At 35.9% G+C, this 13,886-nt stretch overlaps 1 protein-coding gene across 2 annotated transcripts in view; it reads right to left on the bottom strand.

Annotated features, from left to right (window-relative positions):
- The window catches only part of ck (unconventional myosin-VIIa ck), a 526,896-nt gene that overhangs the window by 184,496 nt on the left and 328,514 nt on the right, over positions 1 to 13,886 (bottom strand). For both annotated transcript variants that reach the window (XM_090413984.1, XM_090413985.1), the window contains exons 29-30: positions 12,827 to 13,054; positions 7,212 to 7,385 (exon numbers count right to left, since the gene is read on the bottom strand). In XM_090413984.1, coding sequence (XP_090270110.1) covers positions 7,212 to 7,385; positions 12,827 to 13,054 — 402 coding nt within the window. The remainder of the gene's footprint in view (positions 1 to 7,211; positions 7,386 to 12,826; positions 13,055 to 13,886) is intronic.

Here is a 13,886-nt window from a genome sequence, read left to right as displayed (position 1 = left end):
ATTATATACTCCAGAGTACTTGAAGAATGGGTGAGGATCTTTTGGTGATCTTAAAAATTTCCGAATAGTGTTGATTGGTTTGAATGCCACTCTGATCTTATGTGGTTTTAAAAGGTTAGCTAATTTTTTAGAAAGGCTGCTGACAAAAGGAATCGTAATTGTACTGATGTATTGGAGGTCATCACGTTGTCGATGTGGTATATCAGTAAAGAGAATCTTGTTGTAGAGTCTTTTTGGGTAACCATTTAAAGAAAATTCTCTGGATATTGTGGTTAATTCCGTTAGTAGGTCATCCTTGTCTGTCGTATACTGTATAGCTCTTTTCTTGAGACTATGGATAATGCTAAGTTTCTGAGCTATGTGATGAGCTGAGTTGAAATGGAGGTAACGTCCAGTATTTGTAGGTTTTCTGTATACAGATAGGTTGATACTATTATTGGTTTGTTTCTTTATTAAAATTCTAACTATTTTATTTGGCAAAAAACGATCTACAAACAACTCACTGGATTAGCTATGGGTAGCCCACTCTCACCTCCTTGTGCTGACTTATTCATGGAAGATCTAGAGAAAAAAATCTTAACCCAGATCATTCCAAAACCGAAAATTTGGTACAGATACGTAGATGACATCTTTATCATTTGGGATCATACGAAAGAAGAACTAATGAATTACCTCAACCAAATCAATAGTTTCCACAATACCATCAAATTCACATTAGAAATGGAAAAAGATAAAAAAATGCCATTCCTTGACATTTTAATAAAGAAACAAACCAATAATAGTATCAACCTATCTGTAAAATAAGAATAACTGTAAATACAAGAATAACTGTAAAAATACAAGAATAACTGTAAAACACTGACTAGAATAATTACAAATAAAATAGTATCGAACGTGAGTGAAACACGTATCGCGTGTACAAGATCAGCTAGCTGTTGCTGAGGAACTTTCTGTAGTTTGTATTAAAGTTCATTTCTTCCGTTTTTAAGGTTCTGATTAGGGTTTTCCATATCTCTGGGAGTATTAGGCCTTGATTTCTGTTAAGGTTGAGAGTAGAACGGGCGACTGTGGCTGCCTCTTTGAAAATTCTTGAATGGTAATCTTCCTCTATGTAAGGGGAACAGCTTTTGTCCCACTCGATGACATGGTTAGTTGTAGAGAAATGAGACGATAGGCCAGAAATGTCCAGTCTGTTGTTTTTGACATAGCCAATGTGCTCCTTTTTCCTGATTTCGAGGCTTCTCGAAGTCTGTCCGATGTAACTAGAGCCACATGAGCATGTAATATTATAACCTCCAGCATATTTGTAGAAAGGATGGTTGTCTTTTGGAGATCTTAGTAGTTTACTAATAGATTCTATTGGTTTGAATGTTACTCTTATTTTATGTTGTTTGAGGAGATTGGCGAGCTTGTTGGAGATGCCACTTACAAAAGGAATTGCAATCGTTTTAATATATTGAATATCTTCTTGTTCTCTTTGTGGTGGTTCAGAGAAAAGGATTTTATCGACTAGTCTTCTTGGATATCCGTTCAAGTACAAATTGTTGGAAATAAATTTTAACTCATCTTGAAGGGTCTTGTTGTTCGTTGTGATGTGAATCGCTTTTTTCTTTAAGATGTGTACAATGCTGAGTTTATGTGAGATGTGGTGGGAGGAGTTGAAATGTAGGTAGCGACCTGTATTGGTCGGTTTTCTGTACACCGATAGATTTATACTGCCGTCAATTTGTTTTTTGATTAAGATGTCTAAAAACGGTAGTTGTTTTTCTCTTTCAAGTTCCAGAGTGAATTTAATAGAATGATGGAAGGCATTGATCTTTTTGAGAAAATCATATATGTCATCTTTGTTATTGTTCCATACGATGAAGATATCGTCCACATATCTAAACCAAATTTTAGGTTTAGGAAAAATTTGCGATAAGATTTTGTTTTCTAAGTCTTCCATAAAGAGGTCAGCACATGAAGGTGAGAGTGGGCTCCCCATTGCCAAGCCTGTTAATTGTTGATAGATCTTATTTTTCCAAGAAAAGTAGTTGGAGTTTAGGCAGTGAGCAAACAATGAGGTTATATCTTGTGGGAACAAGGTACTTAAGATGTCAATGACCTCTACTACAGGAACATTTGTAAAGAGCGAGGTGACATCTAAGCTGGCTAGAAGATCATTATCCGATATCTTGATGTTTTTTAACTTTTCCACAAAATGTCCGGAGTTTTTAATGCAACTCTCTGAGTTGTGGATGTGTTGCTGTAAAAGTTTTGAGAGATGTTTTGACAATACGTAAGTAGGAGAGTTGATTGCATCAACGATTGGGCGTAAAGGAATACCATCTTTGTGCACTTTTGGCACACCATAGAGTCTCGGAGTTAAAGGATGCATCGATTTTAGTTTTTTAATCAAGTCTGTTGGCCAGTTGGATAAATCGCATAGTAATTCATTGGTATCATTGTGGTTTTTTAATGTTGGATCTTTTGTTAAAAGACGGTATACAGACAAGTCAGATAGTAGATGGTTGACTTTGTCCTCATGGTCCTTTAGGTTCAGTATTACAGTACTGTTTCCTTTATCTGCTTTAAGTATTATGATGTCTTTGTTGTTTTTTAAATTATGAATAGTTCTTCTATCTAATGAGGAGAAGTTTTGTTTTGTGGAATATGCAGAGGAAAGCACTATACAACTTTTCAGTCTTAGCTCATTTGCTGTGTGATCATTGGCTCTAGTTACATCGGACAGACTTCGAGAAGCCTCGAAATCAGGAAAAAGGAGCACATTGGCTATGTCAAAAACAACAGACAGGACATTTCTGGCCTATCGTCTCATTTCTCTACAACTAACCATGTCATCGAGTGGGACAAAAGCTGTTCCCCTTACATAGAGGAAGATTACCATTCAAGAATTTTCAAAGAGGCAGCCACAGTCGCCCGTTCTACTCTCAACCTTAACAGAAATCAAGGCCTAATACTCCCAGAGATATGGAAAACCCTAATCAGAACCTTAAAAACGGAAGAAATGAACTTTAATACAAACTACAGAAAGTTCCTCAGCAACAGCTAGCTGATCTTCTACACGCGATATGTGTTTCACTCACGTTCGATACTATTTTATTTGTAATTATTCTAGTCAGTGTTTTACAGTTATTCTTGTCAGTTTGCAGTTACGCATAATTGTGAGATTGTTTAAACCTCTATGTAAGCCCTGAAGATGCCAACAGATAAGTGTGGTGAAACTAGTTGGTTCAGTTAATAAAACTGATCAACAGTTGATTGGTAAACCAAAAAATATTATTATTTATTTTATTGTACCACTGTTTTGATTTAGTTTAGCTAATTATTATTATTATGGGCAACTCCAAGGAGTCCTTAGACGCATCGAGGGAGGACCTAACATCATGTCAAGAACAACTATTCAACATTCACACAGTATCTATCATACTTTGCCTTGAATTCATTCACAGTCATGGCACCCACAACAGACTCTGGCAGCTTATTCCACTAATTTATCACCCTCCAAGTAAAAAACCTAGCTCTAACACCCTTGCTAACCAAACTCTTGCCCAGTTTCCATGGATGGCCCCTAGTCCTCCCGCCACCAGTCCTGTTCTCAAAAATATCCTCTGAATTAATCTTATAGAAACCTTCAGTAATTTGAATGTCTCAATCATATCACTCCTTTTCCGCCTATCAACCAATTTCTTCAACCCACAAATCTTCAACCTGTAATCATAAGGCTCATTCCATAGACCTGCTATCATCTTGGTCACTCGCCTCTGGATCCTCTCCACCTCCTCCCCATCAATACAGAGGAACAATAACTTTCTTGTCTCTGCTCATCAAAATATTCTTCAGTAACCAAGTAATTTGATAAGCTGATTTAGCCACTTTTGCAATGTGCTCCCTAAACTTCAACTCCCTATCCACCAACACTCTCAAATCCCTGGCCTCATCAATCTCCTGGAGTACAGTTCCAGCAATGTGGTATACTGCTGCTAATCTTTTCACCCCAAAATGCATAACCTCACATTTTGCCACATTAAATTGACATCCATTCTCCTTAGCACAGTCCTCCAATTTATCCAAATCATCCTGCAAAATTTTGACATCATGCGCATTCACTATTGCTCTACCGAACTTTGCATCATCAGCAAACAAATGAACAGTTCCTCTCAGATCCTTTCCTATATCATTAATGAACAAATTAAATAGCAGTGGTCCAAGAACAGAATCCTGGCACACCACTAGTCACAGGCTGTCTTTTGGACTCTCCATCAACCACCTTCCTATCCATCTCACCAACCCCATATGCTACAGTTTACTGATTAGAATTCCATGTGGTATCCTGTCAAAGGCCTTAGCAAGATCCAGCAGTATCACTGTAAACCTATTACCTTAATCCAGTTCACCCGTCACCGTGTTATAAAATGTGAGCAAGTTACTGAGGCATGATCTACCCTTCACAAAACCATGCTGTCCCCCATACAGTATCCCATTTTCATCTATCCATTCCTGTATTTTTCTCTTGACTACTTTCTCCAAGACCTTGACAACGACTCTGATATGCTGATTGGTCGGTAATTTGCAATAGCAGTCTTGGAACCTCCTTTATGCAGTGGAACTATTTTCCCCTCTTTCCACCCCTGCAGGACTAACCCAGACCGGAGACTCAAATTAAACAAAATAATCAAGGGCAATGATAATTCTTTAGCCATTTCATGTATGAATCAAGCTGGTATACCATCCAATCCCACAGATGTAATCACATTAAGGTTTCGTAATAGACTATTCACCTCCACTTCATTCACCACAATTCCCGTATAAGCTGTTGGTTCCTTCATTCTTGCAATATTACCATCTGGATGATATACTCTTACAAAGTGCTCGCTCAGTAATTCCACTATATCAACTGATTCGGTTACCTCCCTACCATTGGCATTCCTTAAAATCATTCTGCCATATACATTTTTTCTTTTACTTGCAGGATATCAAAAAAACTGTTTTGGATTCTCTTTAGCTTGCATGGCTAATTCTCTTTCATATTTCATTTCATTCTCTCTGCTTTTGCTTTTCTTACCACCCTTGTTACCCTTCTGGCCTGCGCTTTATACCATTCGTGTGCCTGCAGGTCACCTTTCTCCTTAAATTCCCTCCACAGTTGTTTATTTTTTTTCAGCTCAAGTTTAATGGTGTTATTCATCCATTTAATCCCTACTTGATTTACTATTCGAACTCTAGGTATACAGTCAGTCATTACCTCCTGTAAACGCTCCTTAACCACCTCCCATGCACTATCAACATCCAGCCCTTGCAGTTTTACATGCCATGGCACTGAACCAAGCAATCTCCTAAGCTTGTCATACTTACCAGCCCAGTAATTCCATATGTACCCTGTCTTAATTGATAATTCCACACATTTAGCCACTTCCCAGGTCAAGACCTTATGATCACTCTCACCAATTGGTGGCAGGTCATATTCATTAGTCAAATTCTCTGATGCAATTACTTGGTCAAGCACTCTTGAATCCCCTAGTATTTTCCATTACATACTGTCTCAGATAGTTATCCCTTAACAACTGCATAAAATCCACTTCCTTTCTCCATGTGTCCTCAACTCCTTCCAATCAATGCTACCATAGTTGAAATCCTACATAATAATTACCCTCCTTCCACTCATTGTGTCTATTTGCTTATGCATACTATCTCCACCATCTATTCCATCACCTATCTAACTTTTAGCTAATATTGGCTTAAATACATGTCTAGCTTGCCTGGATCCACACTCACCTTTTCACACATGTCAAAAGTTGCTAATTAAATTAGCAACTTTTCACATGGCACTTTTTGCAGATAGAAGACTAGTTGTCGGAAGGTAGACACAAACTATGCATAACAGAGGGTAAAGGTTTAAATGAAGATATATAACTGGTTGTAGATGTAGAGAAACTATAAAAAGAGTAACACTGATATCATAGCTTTATAGGATTTGAATAGAGTTTTGAGTAATCCCAATTATTCTACATTGCCAAGCATAAGGTTTTGAAATTTAGAAGATGAGGACGATACAGAATGTATACTGCAACAAGGGTGAACCATGGAGGCGATGGTAAACAAGGACCTGATATTAAGAGGCCAAATTATCAGAACTGTAGAAATGATGCAATGAATAATGACAATGATTAAGATGAATGTGACATGTAGAATTGTATAATATATAAGACATTGATCAAAAACAAAGATTACTACGTACATATTTGGTCTCCAAGAGATGAAAAATTTTTAGAAAATTCCAAAGAGTGTGATTAAGGTAGTGGCTGTCTGGAATGATTGAACACAGATTAACAGAAATGCCACATGCAGAACCTAATTGATAAGAAGACTATGCTATGAATGAAACATAAGTTGGTGAAAGGTTTGTACAAGATTTTTATACAAAGATCTATGAGAATTTTCATACAGAAGACAAAGGCAGTGATAGAAAAAAAAAAAAAAGGACTTCCCTTGAAGTTGTATAAGGAGAGCGTGAACAAGAGAGTGAGGAGAATGTTTTTACACTGGAGAATGAATGATGAATGGAATTTATTGCCAAAGGGTGTGGTAATGTAGAAACAGTGAATGAGTCTAAGGCATAGTTTGATGCTTTGTTGTGTTGGAAGGACCTTCCATGATGAGCCTTAGATTACATGAAGGTCTGATGATAAGTAATAATATATGCATCTATTTGAGGAAAATAAAACTTCATATTTGGCTTAGTTATCTAATATACTAATAAATCAGAAACCAATAATTGAAACCAACAAAACAAAAAACTGTTATTTAGGTTTAAATTTCGATCAAAATCAGTGTTTTTGAAGTTATAATAATTATTCTTCATGGAATAGTTATTCCATGAAGAATAACTATTATTCAGGCAAGATGATGAGCCACATGTTATTAATTTTCTTATGAAAAACATCAGTTTTTGATGTCATTAGTGTCAACATATTTTGGATAATATAGTCTGCACTAAATCTATACAAACAACTAAGATAAGATCCATTACTTGACACTTTACAGAAAAATTTGAGATTGTTTGCTTATATTCTTCATCACAGCAAATATAAAATGCATATAACAAACATAAAATGCATCCCATAAGGTTTAAGAAACTAAGTTAAAATTATTTTGAATTTAAAATTATTTTTTTAACTATAAATAGAGTGTATAAATGAAAAAAATCCTACCTTCTTATAAGCAGTTATAACTAGACTTCCCCATCTTTCTAGACTCTTATCACTGGCTTGCAGGCAATAGTCTGGAATATAATTTGGTAACAGAACCATTAAACGGTCAATTCCTAGTTCAGTACCATGCTCAATATAGTACTGTTGTGCTGCTATCATTGCCAAATCTTCTTCCTGCATGAAAAATATAAGTTCTTAAGTGAAGAACTCTGAATTTAATCTTGATGTGAATATTATTAGTATACAATCAAATCTTTAATTATTACAAAAAGGATATTAAATATCCATTTATATCTTATAGCAGATTCAAATTGAACAAAAAGCTTATGAGAATATAACCTTTGGCATTGGAATTGCTTTGGTTTGCACTACTTAAAAGACAATGAACTCTACCCAAGAGCTATTAGGCTTCACTGGTCTGACAGCTGTTTTGAATAGAAACATTTGGCTCTCACTAGAGACCAAGAAGAAACCTTAAGAGGACAAGAGCCTACTATTGAACTATAGTAATCGTATGTCAGAAAGTTACATTTCTCATAAGTGAACTCATAGGTGCATACATAAAATACTAGAATAAAGAGCCTAAAGGCTTAATTCTCGCTTGATCTAGTTATTATAAATAGAATATTAAATATCCATTTATATCTTCAAAGGTTAGTCGATTGGTAGAGCCTCTGCTACTAATGGCTCAGTTAAGTAAGTTTGAGCGCAGTTAGTAGTTAGAAGGGGGCCAATCGTTCGATGCTGTTGGCACACTCTCCCTCGATGAGTCTTTGGACTCCCTGGAGGTGTCAAATAATAATAATAATATTATCTTATATACATTTTATAGCATCAAATCTTTAAGAGTAAAATAAGTTAATGTAGTAAATGATCAGAGTACACTTGTGAAGAAGGATAGCACAAACCAACAGATTGTATGGCGGGGGGAAGATGGATATGAGGGTGAAGATGTGGTTCCAGCAGCGCAAAATGATGGAATGCATAAAGGTGAGGATGAGACAGGTAGGAATGGAAATCACAGTCAGGATCACAGAAAAAACAGGAATGGTCAGACTGAAGAGAGAGAGAGAGAGTGAGTGTGTGTGTGGTATATATAAAAGAGAATTCAAGAATGGGTAGATAAAAATGTGATACTGTATGAGAGTCAACATGGCTTTGTGAAGTGTCAGTCATGCCTCAGTAATTTAGTAAATTTTTATAATAGAGTAACAGATGAGTTGGTTAAAAGAAATGGCTACACGATGATTTTTCTAGATTTTTTTCAAAGGCATTTAACAGAATACTGCATGGAACTCTGTTATGCAAATTAGAACAAATGGGAATGGACACTCTTTCCTACATTTCTGAGCTTTTTCAACAACCTCCAGAATATCTTGCCACCTTCCACACATTTATTTTCCATGTTCTTGCCAAAAGTCTTCCGATGACTTTTGTTTCGCTAGTTTTATTAGCTTTCTTACATTTGTCTCAGTATTCTCTAAGAGCAAAAGCCGACTTATTTGCCAGGAACTTTTGATATGCTTTCTTCTTATTTTCCCTCTTCTTTGCCTTTTTAACTTCCTGTGTCCACCATGGAGTTCTGATTTTTCTATCCTTGTAGACAACCTCACCACATACTTCTCTGGCTGAATCAATCAATGTTTTCTTCAGGATTTGCCACTGAACCTCAAAGGTTTGGTTGCTGTTTTCAAACTCATTCATTTTTTCTTGAGTAATGTTTATGTATTTTAGTCTATAGTTCACATCTGAGAGATGCTCAACTTTTATTCACTTTAAAAATATCTTACATGTTCTTCTTTTCAATATGAAATTCAATTTGATCCTGCTCAAGATTAAATGGTGATCTCTTCCAATTTCAAATCCTCTGTACCCTCTAGTGTCGTAGGAGAAAACATCACTATCAACAATAACATAGTCAATGAAACTTTTCTTATTCCTTGCTTCTTCTCTCCTTTTCCTTGATTGTCATTACCTGAATATAACATTTTGTATTTATTGCTAAGAAAGATCTCACCAGCTTTTGTCTTTTTTGTTTCAGTCACCCCTATTATGTCGATCTGGTACTTATCCAATTCTGATCCTTATCCAGTTATATATAATAACATTAATTATAATTATAGCATATCTCCATGGAATCAAAATACTCACTGCAAAAGACAACATCTTTAAATATTATATTAATTATAAACTTTATGTTCATATATGCAATGCTTATGTAAATATAAAATATATATATATATATATATATATACAGCTGTATAACTGAGAGGAGACTTCCACATAGCCTTTAAAGGAATGCAGAGAACCGACCAGGGCTTCTGACCTAACGTCCAATCCTCAGCTTCTTGTGGTGCACCCTGTTGGGTATCTACCTGGATACTGAACGAACGAGGATGGGCTGGCAATTTGGGATTTAGCTGACCAAATTGTATTCTTATTGGCTTAAACTAATACACAAAATGATGGTACAACATGACAAAATTTCATGCTGGCTTGGGCGTTGCCTGGTTACACAAGGCCCCGTTGTTTTCGCCAGGGAACCAGGGCGAACAGTGAAAAGTCTGCTGTTGGAAAAAATCTGAAAGCACACCCCAACTCAACATCACCAGAGTTAAAGATCGGTGCTATAAACATAAGAAGCCTTAATGGCAAAGAAATGGAGCTAGCTGAGGAATTAGATAAGTACCAAATCGACATAATAGGGGTAACTGAAACAAAAAAGACAAAACTGGTGAGATCTTCCTCAGCAATAAATATAAAATGTTATATTCAGGAAATGACAATCAAGGAAAAGAAGGAGTAGCCATAGTATTCAACACAAAATACGAGGCTAATCTTCTTGAATGGCAGGCAGTCTCAAGTAGAGTAGTCCCACAGAAGGTTCTACTAAGGTAGAAGTGGAGGAATTTTTTGATGCTTTAGAAAAAGCAACTGACACAATGAAAAAGGAAAAGTTGGTCCTTGGTGGGGATCTAAATAGCAGGGCAGGAAATGATTGTCAGACATACAAAAATATTTTGGGAAAATTTGGAGAAAAGAGCAAAGCTAATAATAATGGCAAATATCTGTTGGATTTCTGCTCAGGACATGGACTGGTTATTACTAACACCATGTTCCAACATAAAAATTTGCACAAATTCACATGGAGAGAAGAGGCTAGGAATAAGAAAAGTCTCATTGACTATGCTATTGTTCATAGTGATGTTTTCTCCCTGGTGCAGGACACTAGAGTGTACAGAGGATTTGAAATTGGAAGTGATCACTATTTAGTCTTGAGCAGGATAAAATTAAATTTCATATTGAAAAGCATAACATGTAAGAAAGTTCAGCGAATAAAAGTTGAGCAGCTCTCAGATGTGAACTGTAGACTAAAATACACAATGATTATTGAAGAAAAAATGAAAGAATTTGAGAACAGGAACCAAACCTTGTAGATTCAGTGGCAAGCCTTGAAGAAAACCCTGATTGATTCAGCCAGAGAGGAATGTGGTGAGGTTATCTTCAAGGATAGAAAAATCAGAACTCCATGGTGGACACAGAAAGAGGCAGTGAAGGAAAAGAAGAAAGCATATCAAAAGTTCCTGGCAAATAAGTCAGCTTGTACTCTTAGAGAATACAGAGACAAATGTAAGAAAGCTAAACACTGTGTAAAACTAGCTAAACAAAAGTCATGGGAGGACTTTGGCAAGAACATGGAAAATAAATGTGAGGAAGGTGGCAAGATATTCTGGAGGTTGTTGAAGAAGCTTAGAAATGGAGGAAAGAGTGCTATAAAAGGAGTTAGAGATGATAAAGGTGACATGAAAACGCGAGAAAAAAGATATCCTTGAAGTATGGAGTAATTACTTCGAAAAATTGCAAAACGAAACAAACAGTAATAGCACAGTGATAAAAACACTCAACAGGCATACAGTCAAGAATACATATCCATACTTGAAGTAGAAAAAGCCAGCAAAGGCCTGAAATGTGGAAACGCAGCAGGAGTAGATGATATTCGATCAACAATGCTGAAGTATGGTGGCATAAAAGTCTTACAGTAGCACTGCATAGTTCAAAAGACCTGGACAGAGGGACAAATTCCCGATAATTGGAGTAGAGCTCTCATAGTACCCATATATAAAAAGGGAAATAAAACTGAATGTGAGAATTACAGAGGTATTTCCCTACTGAGTGTTCCTGGCAAGATCTATGCAAGTATACGTGAGAAAAGGTTGAGAAGAATTGTGGAAGAAAAGCTTGGTGAAGAACAAGCTGGATTCAGGCTAAATAGAGACAGTCAGGATCAGATCTTCACTTTACGACAAATAGTTGAGAAAGCATGAGAATATAACAAAGATTTGTATTTAAGTTTTGTTGATCTGGAAAAGGCATATGACAAGGTGCCAAGAGAGAAGCTATTCAATACACTACAGTTATATGGTGTTGATCAATGGGGCATTATATCAAGCAATACTTAGTCTTTATTTCAGTTGTAAGTCAGCAGTTAGAATTGAAGGAAATACAGGAAGATGGTTTAATGTTAAATCTGGTGTGAGACAAGGATGTACATTATCCCCTCTGTTATTCATTATCTATATGAATCACATTATGAAGGAAAGTGGTATTAAACATGATATCAGAATTGGAGATGTTAATGTCAGCTCTTTGCTTTATGCGGATGATGTCATACTTCTAAATAAATCCGCTACAAGTTTGAAGGACTCCCTGACTAAATTGAGTAACTGTTATAATAGATATGATATGAAGGTAAGCCATAAAAAGACAAAGACAATGAAAATAGGTAGAATCGTTGAAAATGTCAACTGCGTTGTGAACGGAGAACCTGTGGAACAAGTAAAACATTTCAGCTGCTTAGGCATGATTTTTAATAAAGATGGTAAATTAAATATGGAAATAGACAACAGAATCAAGAAAGCTGGTATGGTAGGAAGTCAATTGAATAAATTCATATGGAATAAGAGAGAAATTAGTTGGAACACTAAATTAGCTGTTTTAACTTATGAATATGAGAGCTGGGTCAGAAGTAAAACACTTGACCAAAGACTAGAGACTGCAGATATGAGAGTCCTAAGAAAGATTAGAGGCATGAACAGATGGCATCAATGGCAATATCATATTAAAAATGAGGATATTAGAAAAGAACTTGACATTATCAGCATCCAGGAGCGCATTAGCAGAGCTAATCTCAGGAGGTATGGTCACTTAAACAGAATGGGCAAGGAAAGATTAGCAAAACAAGTGTTCTCTGCCAGGTTGGCAGGAAAAGGACCCAGAGGAAGACCAAGATATAGGTGGATTGATATGGTATACAAAGTGCCTTAGATGACAGAAATATAAGATCTGATAATGTTGGAGCCTTGACAAGTAACAGGCTGATTTGGAGGAAAACTGTACATAGGAAGTTAGTAATGATGTAAATTTTTCATGTAGTACTATCATATCCTGTACACCACTTGAGGGTACATGTCAGGAATTTGATGATGATGATGATATATATATATATATATATATATATATATATATAATTATGGATTAATATCTTGTTGAGTGCCAAATTATAGTGTTATACAAAAATTATTCTGTATATTCTATTTTGTATATCATGCACATACTTTGTCACAGCGATATTCTCCAAACTTTACTCCACGTACAACTTGCTGGAATATGAGATTAGTAGCCACCTGGTCTTCTGTAGGATCATGCCATGGAGCAAAAATTTCTTTCCTAAAAAATAACCTCCAAGGAGCATTCCTTTCCTGAGCTCCTTGCTCTTTGGCATACTGTTCACATTGAGAAATAGCATCCATGACATGCTCTCCTCCACTTCCTAATGATGACACCTGAAATAGAAAGTTACTGTTCTATAAGAAAATTAAAATAAATCTATAAATTTCATTTTTTTCTCTTTTAAATTTTCCAAACTGATTAAGCTACTGAAACAGCAGTAACATATTTTTTTCATTAGCATTTTTCTAATTTTCTTCTATGATACTTTAACAACGTTATTAGATATAAAAAACTGAATGGCCACATATCATAAAAAATTATTATTATTATTATTACGTGACACCTCCAGAGAGTCCAAAGACTTATCGAGGGAGGGTACCCACTCTATAACTCTCTGTCTCCGCCAACTACAACGAACCGCAACTACCAATATCTACGGTAACACCATCTACCTCCCACCACCACTAGTATTTTCACAGACAATCACAAACATCCATGCCCACAGCAGGATTCAAATCTGCAGCCTTTTGGCTGGAGAGCTGATACGCTAACCACTCAACGAACCAAGCCGGCAATAAAAAAATTATTCAACTAGTATCAGGAACTTATAAATGTCTCCATAGCTCATTCAGTAATTTCCATTTGGTTGGAAAGATCATGTCTATTCAACTGAAGGTCAGATATCTTGTGTCATAAGTAGATGGCAGGATTTTTCCTCCAAGTAAATTGAATTTTTCCTCCCACAAAACAGGCAAATTGGCCAGAAGAACATACACAATGAACAGACATAGCAGGCAATGCAGAAAGGATTAAACAACCTATCATATGCAGTCTGAGAAGGTTTCTAAGAATTTAATTTAGTTGGCCATTTGACAATTTCTCACAAAAGGGATAATGGAATTCTGAACTTGCAAAAGAAGACAAACTGTTTTTTTTTTTTTTTTT

This window comes from Typopeltis vanoorti, chromosome 24 (genome assembly GCF_054136105.1).
Source record: "Typopeltis vanoorti isolate ZY-2024b chromosome 24, IOZ_Tvanoo_1.0, whole genome shotgun sequence".
NCBI classification, from domain to species: domain Eukaryota; kingdom Metazoa; phylum Arthropoda; class Arachnida; order Uropygi; family Thelyphonidae; genus Typopeltis; species Typopeltis vanoorti.
This window is presented reverse-complemented; position numbering and strand designations above follow the sequence as displayed.